Source organism: Leptosomus discolor, unplaced genomic scaffold, assembly GCF_034619465.1.
Source record: "Leptosomus discolor isolate bLepDis1 unplaced genomic scaffold, bLepDis1.hap2 HAP2_SCAFFOLD_192, whole genome shotgun sequence".
NCBI classification, from domain to species: domain Eukaryota; kingdom Metazoa; phylum Chordata; class Aves; order Leptosomiformes; family Leptosomidae; genus Leptosomus; species Leptosomus discolor.
In genome coordinates, this window is record NW_028237884.1 from 36,051 (window position 1) to 51,330 (window position 15,280).

The 15,280-nt window shown below is 65.3% G+C and overlaps 1 protein-coding gene across 1 annotated transcript in view; it reads right to left on the reverse strand.

Annotated features, from left to right (window-relative positions):
• Window positions 1-12,086, reverse strand: part of LOC147412490 (WD repeat-containing protein 62-like) — a 13,674-nt gene extending 1,588 nt beyond the window's left edge. The window contains exons 1-17 of the mRNA XM_086481323.1: window positions 11,988-12,086; window positions 10,143-10,234; window positions 9,993-10,055; window positions 7,466-7,523; window positions 7,131-7,301; window positions 6,857-6,991; window positions 6,387-6,569; window positions 6,130-6,290; window positions 5,428-5,602; window positions 5,178-5,345; window positions 4,634-4,803; window positions 4,409-4,500; window positions 4,009-4,134; window positions 2,561-2,628; window positions 2,353-2,474; window positions 2,191-2,266; window positions 935-1,046 (exon numbers count right to left, since the gene is read on the reverse strand). Coding sequence (XP_086337449.1) covers window positions 935-1,046; window positions 2,191-2,266; window positions 2,353-2,474; window positions 2,561-2,628; window positions 4,009-4,134; window positions 4,409-4,500; window positions 4,634-4,803; window positions 5,178-5,345; window positions 5,428-5,602; window positions 6,130-6,290; window positions 6,387-6,569; window positions 6,857-6,991; window positions 7,131-7,301; window positions 7,466-7,523; window positions 9,993-10,055; window positions 10,143-10,234; window positions 11,988-12,086 — 2,071 coding nt within the window. The remainder of the gene's footprint in view (window positions 1-934; window positions 1,047-2,190; window positions 2,267-2,352; window positions 2,475-2,560; window positions 2,629-4,008; window positions 4,135-4,408; window positions 4,501-4,633; window positions 4,804-5,177; window positions 5,346-5,427; window positions 5,603-6,129; window positions 6,291-6,386; window positions 6,570-6,856; window positions 6,992-7,130; window positions 7,302-7,465; window positions 7,524-9,992; window positions 10,056-10,142; window positions 10,235-11,987) is intronic.
• Between the last annotated feature and the right edge of the window lie 3,194 nt (window positions 12,087-15,280).

Below are 15,280 nucleotides of genomic sequence, written 5' to 3' on the forward strand. Positions count from 1 at the left end.
TAGTCATTGTCTCTTCAAAATCCAACTTAGTTCTCCATGAAAACTCGTTATTTCTTCAAAATCCAAACTTAGTTCTCCACGAAAAGTCATTCTCTCTTCAAAATCCAAACTCAGTTCTCACAAAGTCATTATTTCTTCAAAATCCAAACTTAGTTCTCCAGGAAAAGTAATTCTTCAAAATCCAAACTCAGTTCTCCACGAAAAGTCATTATTCAAAATCCAAACTTAGTTCTCCAGAAAAACTCGTTATTTCTTCAAAATCCAAACTTAGTTCTCCATGAAAAGTCGTTCTCTCTTCAAATCCAACTTAGTTCTTCAGGAAAACTCATTATTTCTTCTAAATCCAAACGTAGTTCTCCACAAAAGTCATTGTCTCTTCAAAATCCAAACTTAATTCTCCATGAAAACTCGCTATTTCTTCAAATTCAACTTAGTTCTCCATGAAAAGTCATTGTCTCTTCAAAATCCAAAATAAGTTCTCCATGAAAAGTCATTATTCAAAATCCAAACTTAGTTCTCCATGAAAAGTCGTTGTCTCTTCAAAATCCAAACTAATTCTCCACAAAGTCGTTCTCTCTTCAAAATCCAATTCAGTTCTCCATGAAAAGTCATTGTCTCTTCAAAATCCAACTTAGTTCTCCATGAAAACTCATTCTCTCTTCAAAATCCAACTTAGTTCTCATGAAAAACTCATTCTCTTCAAAATCCAACTCAGTTCTCCATGAAAAGTCATTGTCTCTTCAAAATCAACTTAGTTCTCCATGAAAACTCGTTCTCTCTTCAAAATCCAACTTAGTTCTCCATGAAAACTCGTTCTCTCTTCAAAATCCAACTCAATTCTCCAGGAAAACTCATTGTCTCTTCCAAATCCGACCTGGATTCGAACATTCTCCGCATCCCCCGCCGCACACAGGTTTTCCCCCAGGACCCCCACCTGAATGTCCCACCAGCTTGGCCAGGCGCTGCCCGGAGCGGAGGTCGAGGAGGGCGACGCTCTTGTCGGAGCAGCTGACGGCCACGACGGTGCCCGACGGATCCAGCCGCACCTACGGGAGAGGAACGGGGGGGACGGGGGCGGGGAGGGAGCGGAGGCAGCTTGGGGGAGCCTCCCAGCCCCCTAAACGTGGCCTTGAGCCGGTGTCGCCGCAGGGAATCCCCTCCCCCACGTCCAAGGGGACCCTCCCCCCTCGGGTTAAGGCTTTGCCCCTCCCCTCTTGCTGCAGATCCCGGGAAAAGCCGCTCGCCGCCTTTCTCCCCAGCGCAGCACGGCTGCACGGAGGTCTCTTCCTCCTCCTCCTCCTCCTCCCTGCTCCTCTTCCTCCTCCTCCTCCTCCTTCTGCTCCTGCTCCTCTTCTCCTCCTCCTGCTCCTCTTCCTCCTCCTCCTCCTGCTCCTCTTCCTCCTCCTCCTCCTGCTCCTCTTCCTCCTCCTCCTCCTGCTCCTCTTCCTCTTCCTCCTGCTCCTGCTCCTCTTCCTGCTCCTGCTCCTCTTCCTGCTCCTGCTCCTCTTCCTCCTCCTGCTCCTCTTCCTCCTCCTCCTCCTCCTCCTCCTCCTCCTCCTCCTCTCCTCCTCCTCCTCCTGCTCTGTTCCTCCTCCTCCTCCTGCTCCTGTTCCCTCCTCCTCCTCCTGCTCCTGTTCCTCCTCCTCCTGCTCCTGTTCCTCCTCCTCTTGCTCCTCCTCCTCCTCCTCCTGCTCCTCCTCCTCCTCTTCCTCCTGCTCCTCCTCCTCCTCCTGCTCCTCCTCCTCCTCCCCAGGCTCAACAGCCCCGACTCCCCTCAGCCTCGCTCCGCAGCGGAGCTCCAGCCCTCGCCGCCGTCTCCGTGGCCTCCTCGAGCAGCTCCACGTCTGTTTGGAGGGGGGACCCCAGAGCTGGACGTGGGGTTTGGGGGGGGGGGGGGGTGTGTCTCTCCCCGGAGGGGAGGGAGAGGATCCCCTCCCTCACCTGCTGCCCAGGGGGCGGCCCAGGGGACGCCCCGTGTCACCCCCCGGCGGCCCCAAGGCCTTTCTCCGCGGGGCTGCTCCCCGTCCCTCCGGCCCCCAGCCTGCGCCGGGCCGCGGGGGGCACCCCCCACCCGGCGCTGAACCCCGGGAGGTTCACGTCGGGCAACGTCTCCCGGTCCCTCCGGAGGGTCCCGACGCCTCAGCCCTGCGCCGCGGTGGCCGCCGCGGTGGCCGCCCATCACCCACCGACCTTCAGCAAGGAGCCGTCGTCGCCCGGCGAGGCCTTGTAGCAGCCCTCGAGCTTCCCGCCGGCCGTGCCGTACACCCTGCGGGGGGAGCGGGCGGTGGGTGACCCCCGGGGACCCCGGAGGAGGAGGAGGAGGAGGAAGGGGCCGCGGAGAAGCGCCTTCACCTGACGTTCCCGTCCTGGCAGGCGACGACGATGCGGCGCTGGGGGACGCCGACGTCCATGTCGCACAGGGAGGTTTTTTCGGCCACGTGGCGCGTCCGGACGAAGCGGAGGCCGCCCGGGAGCTGCGGCGGGGAGCGGCGTTGGCGGTCTGGCCCGTCTGATTTTTTGGGGGGGGGGGGGAAATGGGGGGTTCTGGGTGCTGACCCACCTGCTGAGCGTGGCGGAAGTAGAGGCTTTTGTCGGCGCCGCAGCTGATGAGCTGGAGGTGCCGGTGGCCTGAGGGGAGAGAGGAGGGGGAAGGCGGTCAGGGAGGGCGTCCGAGCCGAGCGCGGGCCCGAGGGAGGCCGAGAGACGGTGGTTTAGGGAGGAATCGGTAAAAAAATGGTGCTTTAGGGAGGAATCTGTGTAAAAAATGGTGCTTTAGAGATGAACCCATCAAAAAAAATGGTTCTTTAGGAATGAATTGATAAATAAATGTTTCTTTAGGAACGAATCCGTAAAAAAATAGCTCTTTACGAATGAATCTATAGAAAAAATTGTTCTTTAGGAATGGATTCCTAAAAAAATAGTTCTTTAGGAACGAACCCATCAAAAAAAATGTTTCTTTAGGAACGAATCCGTAAAAAAATGTTTCTTTAGGAACGAATCCGTAAAAAAATGTTTCTTTAGGAACGAATCCGTAAAAAAATGTTTCTTTAGGAACGAATCCGTAAAAAAATGTTTCTTTAGGAACGAATCCGTAAAAAAATAGTTCTTTACGAATGAATCTATAGAAAAAATGGTTCTTTAGGAATGAATCCATAAAAAAATAGGTTCTTTAGGAATGGATTCCTAAAAAAATAGTTCCTTAGGAACGAACCCATCAAAAAAAAATGTTTCTTTAGGAACGAATCCATAAAAAAATGTTTCTTTAGGAACGAATCCATAAAAAAATAGGCTCTTTAGGAATGGATTCCTAAAAAAATAGTTCTTTAGGAATGAACCCATGAAAAAATGGTTCTTTAGGAATGAATCCATTAAAAAAATGGTTCTTTAGGAATGGATCCCTAAAAAAATGGTACTTTAGGGATGAATCTGTAAAAAAAACGGTTCTTTAGTGATGAATCTGTAAAAAAAGCAGTTCTTTAGGGATGAATCTGTAAAAAAAATGGTTCTTTAGGGATGAATCCCTAAAAAAAATGGTTCTTTAGGAATGAATCCGTTAAAAAAATGGTTCTTTAAGAATGGATTCCTTAAAAAATGGTTCTTTAGGGATGAATCTGCAAAAAAAATGGTTCTTTAGGAATGGATCCCTAAAGAAATGGTACTTTAGGGACGAATCTGTATAAAAAATGGTTCTTTAGGAATGAATCCATTATAAAAAAAAAGGTTCTTTAGGAATGAATCCATGAAAAAAATGTTTCTTTAGGAATGAATCCATGAAAAAATGGTCCTTTTAAGAACGAACCCATAAAAAAATGGTTCTTTTAAGAGCTAGAGGCCATCCGGGGGTGGGACCCCCCTGCTCTGGATCCCCCACAGCCGGCTCGGCGCCGGCTTTTCTCCCAGGGAGCCCGCTCCCACGCTGGAGGCCCATCCATCCCGAGGGAAAACCCCTCTCCCCGGGGCAGGACGAGGCGCAGGGGGGGTGAAATCAGAGGCGGCTCAGCCCCCTACCAGCAAACCGGAGCGCCGTTACCGCGGCAGAGTGATCGTCCAGCGTCTGCTCCAGCCGGTAGCTCCGGTCCGCGTTGAGGACGTGGATCAGCCTGTCCCGGCTCGCCGACGCCAGCAGCGCCGCGCCTGGAGCCGCCGGGAAACGGGGCGGGGGGGGTTGTAAATTAAAAAAAAAAAAAAAATAGAATATAGAGCGTGGGGCAGAGCTGGGGTTTAACCCGGGGGGTCGCCTCCGGCTTCCCAAAGGAGAGACTTTTCCTTGCAAAGGCTCCTCCATCGGGATGTCTGGGCTCCTCGGGCACCGGAGTGCGGCCTACCGGGAAGCCGAGCCCCAACGCTCGCCGGCGGTGCCGGAGGACTTCACCGGCGGTGCCGGAGGACTTCACCGGCGGTGCCTTACCCGTCTCCGCCTTGGAATATTCCAGGCTGAGAACTTCCGAGTCGTGCGCCTCCACTTGGGCCACCTCCCGCATGAACGGCAGCTCGTGGATCCTGGGAGGGAAGCGTCCCGTCGGCTCGGCGCCCCCCCCCAGAGCCGTGAGGACCCCCGGGGAGGGGGCTCGGGGTGAAACCCCGCGCGGCGGGAGCCCCATCCCGGTACCCCACGGCGTTCGGTGCCGCTTGCCTGAGGGTTCCCGCTCTGTCCCCCGACGCCAGGTGCTGCCCGTCGGGGCTGACCCGCAGCACCCGTACCCCGGCCCGGACGTCGAGGGGGCTCTCGCCGCGCTCGGGGGCGCCGGAGGAGTCCTCGAGGTGCTGCTTGGCGTTGGCCACGTAGGTGACGTTCAGCAGGGCCTGGGGGCGGGAGGCAAGGGGACGGGGGGGACAGTCAGGGCCGCCTCAGCGGCTCTTTTTGGGGAGGAGAGGAGCCCACCCACGTCACCCAACCGCTCCCGACACCCCCACTTTATTTTTTCCAAGCTTCCTCCTCGGGAAACGCCGGGATTTGAGAAGTCCTTTGGTCGTTCAAGGGGGTGCAGGAGGACGGAAAGCCATTTCCAAACTCGCTGGAATCGCCAAAACCCGCTAAAACCCCCCCGCTCCGGCACTGGGGCTGTACCCGGCGCGGCAAGAAACCGCCGGGAATCACCTTAAAACCTCCAGCGCCCTCGTTTTCTAGAGGCAAACCCCACGGGGAGGTGGTTAAGCTCCTCCCCCCCCCCCCCCGCCATCGCTGGCGCAGTTTTTTGGGGGAGCCCCCCTGCCCGCCATCGTACCGTGTCAGGGCCCGCGGAGCCGCTTTCCAGGCTCCAGGCGCGGATGGTGTTGTCCGAGGAGCACGTCAGGAAGGAGCCGGGGGGGAGACACGATCCCCCTTCCTCAACTTCGGGGTACAGCTGCACCCAAGGGGTGACATGTCAGAGCGGGGGGCTGCGGGGACCCCGAATCGCCCCCCCTGTAGGACTCGCTCGCCCTCACCTCGACGCTCCAGACGAAGGAGCGGTGGAAAAGCTCCGACCGCACCTTGGTGACGTCCCGCGGGTCCCCCACGGCCCAGACGTAGACGCTGTGGTCCTCGTAGACGCACGACAGCCAGCGGTTGGCGGCGTCGTAGGCCAAGGCGACGGCGTCGGGGTAGAGCCGGTCCCCCCGCCTTCAAGGAGATGAAGATGAGGTCGAGGAGGAGCATTTTGGGGGGGGGACACAACCCCTCCAGAGCCCCCCTCCTTGAGTGCTCCACCAGAGGTGGATTGGGTTTGGGAACAAAATGGCGCCCATCTGCTGAGGCGAAGGGGAACAAAATGGCGCCCGTCCGCTGAGGCGAAGGGGAACAAAATGGCGCCCGTCCACTGAGGCGAAGGGGAACAAAATGGCGCCCGTCCCCTGAAGCGAAGGGGAACAAAATGGCGCCCGTCCGCTGAGGCCAAGGGGAACCAAATGGCGTCCGTCTCTCGACACGGAGGGGGAAGCGAAGCGTTGGGGGCCCCGCGTCAGCCTGACGCCCCCCTCCCGTCCTCGCCAAAAAACCCAAGCCCAAACCCAAAGCCGCCTCAGCTCAGACCGTGGAGGCCGAGCAACGAGAGCCACGGCGCCCAAAACCCCGTGGTTTGGCGATGGAAGTGCTGGGGGGGGGGACGCCCACACGGGGGGTTTCCCGCCGTCCCCTCGGCTCTACGGTACCTGGGGGAGGGGGCGCGGGTGCCAGCCCCCCCCAGGGGGTGAGGTTTGGGGAGGTCGCTCACGTAGCTCATGTCCTCAGCCCGGAAAAGGCCGACGGTGCCGTCGGCGCCGCCGCAGAAGATGAGCTCCTCGCCGAGGCAGAGGCAGGTGGCCAGCGGCACCTACGGCCGGAGCGAGATGGGGGGGGGGGGGGGGGGTAAGGTCCCTGCCGGCGGTGGGCTGCACCCCGGCGGGGTTGGGGGATCCCCCCCGCCCACCTTCAGAGCGACCCATTTCTCCAGCACCCGCCTCTCGTCGAGCCGGCAGAGCAGCCCCGCGGCGGAGAGGCAGAAGGTGGTGCCCGCCATCGGCCCCCGGCCGCAGGCCACGCCGCAGAAAACGCCGTCGCGGAGCTCACCGAGCTGCCCCGCGCGCCCCGCCAGCGGCACCGGCGCCCCGACCTGCCGGTAACGAGCTTTAACGAAGGGAACGGCTCCCAGCCCCCCCGCCGGAGCACGTCCCCGCGGCCTCGGGAGCCCCCCGGGGCCGAGCGGGCCGGGCGCCCGCCAGCTCCCGGCTGAGCCGAACCCCTTGCGGCTTCGGGCCGGAGCGAAGCATCAATCCACGTGTGAATTTTGGGGGGAAATCCTGGCGGTTTGCGGTTCTTCCTGCAGAAACCGCCCGCTTTCCCCCCTCGCCAGCGGTGCCGGGGACGGTGAGGAGCGGCCGGCGCCGGCCACCCCCTCACCTTCCTCTCCCTCGCCGACTCCAGGCACCAGAACTTGACGTGGCGGTGCCCCACGGTGACGAAGTGGCTGTCCCCGGCGAAGGAGACGGCCGTCACTTTGCAGGACGCCTTGTTGGACGCCACCAGGGAACCTTTCTGGTGAGAGACGCGGCGGGAAGCGTGACACCCCCCCCCCAAAACCCTCCCGAGCCACGAACGGTGAGGAAAGCGGAAAAAGGCCGGTTTCCCCCCCCCCCCCCCAAAACTGGGGAATTCCCAGCTGGGTTTCGCTCACCTTCCAGTCCCAAACGTTGATGGCCCCGTCGTGGGGGTGCCCCACCGACACCAGGCGCCCGGCGCTGGGGGAGAAGGCGACGCAGGCGACGCCGTGGCGGTGCCCGTGCAGCGCCGAGAGCTGCGCCCCGTCCTCCGCGGCCCACACGCGGACGGACGGCCGGTGCCCGTGCTGCCGGGGACGGGGGGAAACGGTGGTGGGGCGGGGGTTTTGCCCCTCTCCCGTGCCGTCCTGAGGTGGGGGGAACCCCCCCCCCCCCCCCCCAAAATGAGGAGGGGAGGCGCAATCCACAGCCAAAACCAGGGTGGAGGTGACGATGAAAGAGCGGGACCCACCTCCCCGGTGACGATGAGCTTCCCGTCGGGCGAGAAGGCCAAAGCACTCAGGGTTTTCCTGGAAAAGATGGGATTTTCGTTAACCAAAAAACGCGGGGGAAAAACGAGGAGAAGGGGGGGGGTTGGAAAAAATACTGGGAGCTGCGCGAGCGTTGGGCTGGGAACCCGGTGTACGGCACAGGCCGGGGTTGGGGGGTGTCTGGAGGGGTTTGGGGGGGGGGGACACACTGGGAGATGTTGGGGGAGGACCTGGGTATGGTCAAGGGGTTTTGGGGGGGGACTGGGAGGTGTTTGGGGGGATCTGGGTATGGTCAGGAGGTGTTTGAAGGGTACTTGGGAGGTGTTCAGGGGGTCTTTGGGGGGTACCTGGAGGTTTTTAGGGGGACCTCGAGTGTTCAGGAGGTGTTTGGGGGTCCCTGGATATGTTTGGGGGTACTTGGAGGTGTTCTGGGGGCGTTTGGGGGGTACTTGGGAGGTGTTCAGGGGGTCTTTGGGGGATACCTGGAGGTTTTTAGGGGGACCTGGCATGTTCAGGAGGTGTTTGGGGGTCCCTAGATATGTTTGGGGGTACTTGGAGGTGTTCAGGGGGATCTTTGGGGGGTACCTGGAGGTTTTTAGGGGGACCTGGCGTGTTCAGGAGGTGTTTGGGGGTCCCTAGATATGTTTGGGGGTACTTGGAGGTGTTTAGGGCGTGTTTGGGGGGTACCTGGAGGTTTTTAGGGGGACCTGGAGTGTTCAGAAGGTGTTTGGGGGTCCCTAGATATGTTTGGGGGTACTTGGAGGCATTCAGGGGGTACTTGGAGGTGCTTAGGGCGTGTTTGGGGGGTACCTGGAGGTTTTTAGGGGGACCTGGTGTGTTCAGGAGGTGTTTGGGGGTCCCCGGATATGCTTGGGGGGTACTTGGAGGCATTCAGGGGGTACTTGGAGGTGTTTAGGGCGTGTTTGGGGGGTACCTGGAGGTTTTTAGGGGGACCTGGAGTGTTCAGAAGGTGGTTGGGGGTCCCTAGATATGTTTGGGGGTACTTGGAGGCATTCAGGGGGTACTTGGAGGTGTTTAGGGCGTGTTTGGGGGGTACCTGGAGGTTTTTAGGGGGACCTGGTGTGTTCAGGAGGTGTTTGGGGTCCCTGCATATGTTTGGGGGGTACTTGGAGGTGGTCAGGAGGGTCTTTGGGGGTACCTGGAGGTTTTTAGGGGGACCTCGAGTGTTCAGGAGGTGTTTGGGGGTCCCTGGATATGTTTGGGGGTACTTGGAGGTGTTCTGGGGGCGTTTGGGGGGTACTTGGGAGGTGTTCAGGGGGGTCTTTGGGGGATACCTGGAGGTTTTTAGGGGGACCTGGCGTGTTCAGGAGGTGTTTGGGGGTCCCTAGATATGTTTGGGGGTACTTGGAGGTGTTTAGGGCGTGTTTGGGGGGTACCTGGAGGTTTTTAGGGGGACCTGGTGTGTTCAGGAGGTGTTTGGGGGTCCCTAGATATGTTTGGGGGTACTTGGAGGTGTTTAGGGCGTGTTTGGGGGGTACCTGGAGGTTTTTAGGGGGACCTGGTGTGTTCAGGAGGTGTTTGGGGGTCCCTAGATATGTTTGGGGGTACTTGGAGGTGTTTAGGGCGTGTTTGGGGGGTACCTGGAGGTTTTCAGGGGGACCTGGTGTGTTCAGGGGGTGTTTGGGGGTCCCTAGATATGTTTGGGGGTACTTGGGAGGTGTTCAGGGGGTCTTTGAGGGGTACCTTGAGGTTTTTAGGGGGACCTGGCGTGTTCAGGAGGTGTTTGGGGGTCCCTGCATATGTTTGGGGGTACTTGGAGGTGTTCTGGGGGCGTTTGGGGGGTACTTGGGAGGTGTTCAGGGGGGTCTTTGGGGGGTACCTGGAGGTTTTTAGGGGGACCTGGCATGTTCAGGAGGTGTTTGGGGGGCCCTAGATATGTTTGGGGGTACGTGGAGGCATTCAGGGGGTACTTGGAGGTGTTTAGGGCGTGTTTGGGGGGTACCTGGAGGTTTTTAGGGGGACCTGGAGTGTTCAGAAGGTGTTTAGGGGTCCCTAGATATGTTTGGGGGTACTTGGAGGTGTTCTGGGGGCGTTTGGGGGGTACTTGGGAGGTGTTCAGGGGGGTCTTTGGGGGATACCTGGAGGTTTTTAGGGGGACCTGGAGTGTTCAGGAGGTGTTTGGGGTCCCTGCATATGTTTGGGGGGTACTTGGAGGTGGTCAGGAGGGTCTTTGGGGGGTACCTGGAGGTTTTTAGGGGGACCTGGAGTGTTCAGAAGGTGTTTGGGGGTCCCTAGATATGTTTGGGGGTACTTGGAGGTGTTTAGGGGGTCTTTGGGGGGTACCTTGAGTTTTTTAGGGGGACCTGGCGTGTTCAGGAGGTGTTTGGGGGTCCCTAGATATGTTTGGGGGTACTTGGGAGGTGTTCAGGGGGTCTTTGGGGGGTACCTGGAGGTTTTTAGGGGGACCTGGCGTGTTCAGGAGGTGTTTGGGGGTCCCTGCATATGTTTGGGGGGGACTCAGGAGGCGTTCGGGGGGGGACTTGGTACCTGGACGCGTTCACAATGTGCCTCTGCTTGTTCTCCCGGGGATGGAGGAGGACGACGACGCTCCTGGATGGCGAGGGGGGCAGGTTTTTCCCCGCCTGGGCCCCGGGGGCGTCCCGGGGTGTCCCCAGGGGGGGGGGGGAGGGCACTCACCCAGCGGGGTAGGCGAGTAGCCCGGTGGCCGGGTCGCAGGCCACCGCGCTGCTGCTCCGGGCGGTGATTCCCAGCACCTTCTCCAGCGTCGCCTGGGGGAAGAGCAGAGCCTGAAGGACCATCCCTTGGGCCTTCCCTAACTCCAGTAGAGCCTCAACTGGTTTCCCAACCTTTTATCTGGTGTTTAACACCGGTCAGGAGGGCGATAAACCACGAAACTACGTTATAAATAACAGGGGGAGGGGAAAGAGCTCGTTAACTAATGACTTCAAGGCCTGGAAATAATTAAAATATGGATTTAGATGTAGAGAGGAGGCGCCTCCAGGAGCATCCCTGTCTTCTTCAGGAGCTTGGCAAGCGGCTCACGGGCAGACTGGTGTCCTGAGAGGACTCACTACTTCCAAAGGATAACGGGAAGAAGGGGATTCTGCTGCCCGCGCCCCCCAGAGACCACCAGGGACCCCCGAAAAGGCCTGGGCACGGTCAGAAGGGACTGCTGCCGTGCACCCGGGCCCGGCTCAAGCAGAACCCCCTCCCCAAATTCCAGCAGTTTGGAGCTTCTTTCCTCAGGTCGGGGGAGGAGAGGAGAAGGGGACCCCCGGGTGTGGGGCTGCCGGGGGGGGGGGGGGGGTGGGGGCAGGTGGGTAGGGGACCCCGGGAGAAGCACCGGGCACAGCCAGGCCCCTCCGTGTCCTGCCTTTCGCACCCCGGAGACCCAAGGGGCGGCCCTGGGGCGGCACCGGGCCGCTCCGGAGCCCCGAGAGGCGACCCCGGGGCGGCCCCGGGCACCCCCCGGGCCGCTCCGGAGCCCCGAGGGGCGGCCCCGGGCACCCCCCGGGCCGCTCCGGAGCCCCGAGGGGCGGCCCCGGGCACCCCCCGGGCCGCTCCGGAGCCCCGAGGGGCGGCCCCGGGCACCCCCCGGGCCGCTCCGGAGCCCCGAGGGGCGGCCCCGGGCACCCCCCGGGCCGCTCCGGAGCCCCGAGGGGCGGCCCCGGGCACCCCCCGGGCCGCTCCGGAGCCCCGAGGGGCGGCCCCGGGCACCCCCCGGGCCGCTCCGGAGCCCCGAGGGGCGGCCCCGGGCACCCCCCGGGCCGCTCCGGAGCCCCGAGGGGCGGCCCCGGGCACCCCCCGGGCCGCTCCGGAGCCCCGAGGGGCGGCCCCGGGCACCCCCCGGGCCGCTCCGGTGCCCCGAGGCGGCACCGGGCACCCCCCGGGCCGCTCCGGAGCCCCGAGGGGCGGCCCCGAGGCGGCCCCGGGCACCCCCCCCGGCCGCTCCGGAGCCCCGAGGGGCGGCCCCGGGGCGGCCCCGGGACCCTCCGGGCCGCTCCGGAGCCCCGAGGGGCGGCCCCGAGGCGGCACCGGGCCCCTTCGGGCCGCTCCGGAGCCCCGAGGGGCGACCCCGGGCCCCTTCGGCCCGCTCCGGAGCCCCGAGAGGCGACCCCGGGGCGGCACCGGGCACCCCCCGGGCCGCTCCGGAGCCCCGAGGGGCGGCCCCGAGGCGGCACCGGGCACCCCCCGGGCCGCTCCGGAGCCCCGAGGGGCGACCCCGGGGCGGCACCGGGCACCCCCCGGGCCGCTCCGGAGCCCCGAGGGGCGACCCCGGGGCGGCACCGGGCACCCCCCGGGCCGCTCCGGAGCCCCGAGGGGCGACCCCGGGGCGGCACCGGGCACCCCCCGGGCCGCTCCGGAGCCCCGAGGGGCGGCCCCGGGGCGGCACCGGGCACCCCCCGGGCCGCTCCGGAGCCCCGAGGGGCGGCCCCGGGGCAGCACCAGGCAGCACCGGGCATCCCCGGTGTCCCGCCCCCCGCCACCCCCGAGCCCCGCCACTCTACCCGCACCCCTCACCATCTCCTCCACGCCCTGCAGCCGCCGCCGCCGCGGGTTGAGGAGCGGAGGCCGGTCCGTGCCGGGCCCGCCGGGAGCCCCGCCGACCGCCGCCGCCATGGCTCCGGCCCGCTCCGAACTACGCGCGGAAAGCCGGCGGCCGCTCCCCATTGGCCACCGCCCGCGCCGCTCACCGCCCACCGCCCCCGCCTCGCCCAATGGCAGCGCAGCGCCGCGCTCCGCCCCGCCCCCCCGCCACTCAACGCCGCGCTCGACCAATAGCGAGGCGGGCCGGCGCCGGCCCCGCCCCCTCCAGCCACCGGCGCCCGCGGCCTGGAGCCCGGCCCGGCGGCGCCGCGCTGCCATTGGGCGACGTGAGGGCGGTGGGCGGTGAGCGGCGCGGGCGGCGGCCAATGGGGAGCGGCCGCCGGCTTTCCGCGCGCGGTTCGGAGCGGGTCGGCCCCGGGAGCGGGAAGCCCCGCGGGGGCCGCCCCGGCGCGGAGGCGCCGTCGCCCCGGCGGCGGCGCGCGCCCTCCTCCAGGGCGCATGCGTGGCGGCGGCGGCAGCGGCAAGCGTTGCTCCGGCGACGGTCGCGCGAGTGACGCAAACACGCCGGCGCGTCACGTGAGCCGGCAGCGGCGCTGCTCCACCGCGGCGGGGCAGGCCCGGCCGCCCGCCCGCCCGGTGCCTCGGCTGCTGCAGGTGGGACCGGGGAGCCCGGGGCGGGGGGGGTCCTGGGACCGAGCTCGAGTGGGGCCGGGGCCGGGGCCGGGGCCTGGGACCGAGCTCGAGTGGGGCCGGGGCTGGGGCTCGGGCCTGGGACGGAGCTCGAGTGGGGCCGGGACCGGGGCTTGGGCCTGGGACGGAGCTCGAGTGGGGCCGGGACCGGGGCTTGGGCCTGGGACGGAGCTCGAGTGGGGCCGTGGCCTGGGACGGAGCTCGAGTGGGGCCGGGGCTGGGGCTTGGGGCCGGGACCGAGCTCGAGTGGGGCCGGGGCCTGGGACGGAGCTCGAGTGGGGCCGGGACCGGGGCCCGGGACCGAGCTCGAGTGGGGCCGGGACCGGGGCTCGGGACTGGGACGGAGCTCGAGTGGGGCCGGGGCCGGGGCCTGGGACGGAGCTCGAGTGGGGCCGGGGCCTGAGACGGAGCTCGAGTGGGGCCGGGGCCGGGGCCTGGGACGGAGCTCGAGTGGGGCCGGGGCCTGGGACGGAGCTCGAGTGGGGCCGGGGCCGGGGCCTGGGACGGAGCTCGAGTGGGGCCGGGGCCTGGGACGGAGCTCGAGTGGGGCCGGGGCCTGAGACGGAGCTCGAGTGGGGCCGGGACCGGGGCCTGAGACGGAGCTCGAGTGGGGCCGGGGCCTGGGACGGAGCTCGAGTGGGGCCGGGGCCGGGGCCTGAGACGGAGCTCGAGTGGGGCCGGGGCCTGAGACGGAGCTCGAGTGGGGCCGGGGCCTGAGACGGAGCTCGAGTGGGGCCGGGGCCTGAGACGGAGCTCGAGTGGGGCCGGGGCCGGGGCCTGGGACCGAGCTCGAGTGGGGCCGGGACCGGGGCCGGGGCCTGGGGCCGAGCTCGAGTGGGGCCGGAACCGGGGCCTGGGACGGAGCTCGAGTGGGGCCGGGGCCTGGGACCGAGCTCGAGTGGGACCGGGGCTGGGGGCTCGGGCCTGAGACGGAGCTCGAGTGGGGCCGGGACCGGGGCCGGGACGGAGCTCGAGTGGGGCCGGAACCGGGGCCGGGACGGAGCTCGAGTGGGGCTGGGACTGGGGCCTGGGACGGAGCTCGAGTGGGGCCGGGGCCTGAGGCCGAGCTCGAGTGGGGCGGGGGCTGGGGCTTGGGCCGGGGACCGAGCTCGAGTGGGGCTGGGGCCGGAACCGGGGCCTGGGACGGAGCTCGAGTGGGGCCGGGGCGGGGCCTACCCCCGCGTGGGGCCTGATTCTGGGCTGGGACCTGGTGAAGGCCCGAGTTTGGGGGTGGGGGACGGGAAACCCCCGAGGTGGGGTGGGAGGAAGCCCCTGGGGTTGGGCACACAACGGGGGGGGGGGCGGGGGGGGGAACACCCCGAATTGGGGCCTTTGGGGCTCCTGCGGAGGAGCTGGAGGACGGGGGGAGGGGGAGGGAGCCCCCTGAGTGTCATCCCCCGTGGGTGTCCCCCCCCTCGGGTTCCCGCGGCTGTGGGCAATGGCCGGCACGGAGGTGGGAGAACTGGGCACCCCCCCACTTTGAGCTGAGCTGGGGCCCCCCCCCACACCCCCCCACCTCCAAGGGGCTGGAAGAATCCAGGGGCTCCCCCAGAAGAGGCTGGAAGGGGCTGGAAGCTCTTTGAGGGGCGGGTGGTGGGGCGGAGGGATCCCCAGGATCCCGAGAGGGATTTAGAAGCTCCCTGGAAGGGGGTGGCAGGTCCCCAGGAGACGGCTTGTCCCCTCGGGGTGGCTTTTGTCCCCCGAGCGGGGACTTTTGGGGACAAACCCGCACCGGTGCCCATCCCCGCTCCACCCTGTGGCCGCGAAAACCTCCAGAAATGGGGATTTTTGTGGTTGTTTTGGTTTTTTTCCTAGAAACCGGCGACTCCCAGCGGGCCACCCTCGTGGCGAGGTGACACCAGGACACCCCCCCCCCGCCCCCATCCCCTCCCCCAAAAGGGCTGCGCTGGAGGCCCCAACCATCGCCCTGGAGCCGGGCTCCGCCGCGGCGGGGCCACCGCTGGGCCCCTTCGGCCTGGTAGAACCGGGGGACGGCCCCGAGGGGGTCCCCCCGCGCCTGCAGCCGTCCTTAGGCCGTGTCACCACGCCGCCACCGTCCCCACAGGCGTGGGGGGAGGACGCCGCCATCGAGGCGGCCGCCACCGTCCCGCCGCCGTCGCTGGCCGTGGCGTATTTCGAGGCCGCCGCCGCGCCGGAGACCGTCCTCTCCTCGGCCCTGACGCTGCCCCTCGTCTCCCCCGTCCCCATCGTGTCCAAGGCGGCGGCGGCGTCACCGTCACCGTCGCCACCGGGCGAGCTGAGCACCGAGGAACTCATCGCCGTGGCGGTGGTGCTGCAGCGGAAGGTGAAGGTGCTGCAGCAGCGGCACCGCCGGCACCGCGCCCGCCTGGAGGTCCTGGAGGGGCTGGTGGAGCAGCTGCGGCGTCAGAGCCGGCGCTCCGGGGAGCGGCTGCGGCTGGTGGGTGACACCGGGGACACGGCCTGGGGGGGGGGGGGTGTGGCACCGGGGGGGTGGTTCGGGGGGACGCCGCGCCGAAAACGGGGCGGGGGGGGGGGGTTGTGGGGAGCGGGAGGAGGCGGCGCCGCGGCGGCGCCGAGCTGGGGGGCTTCCCCGT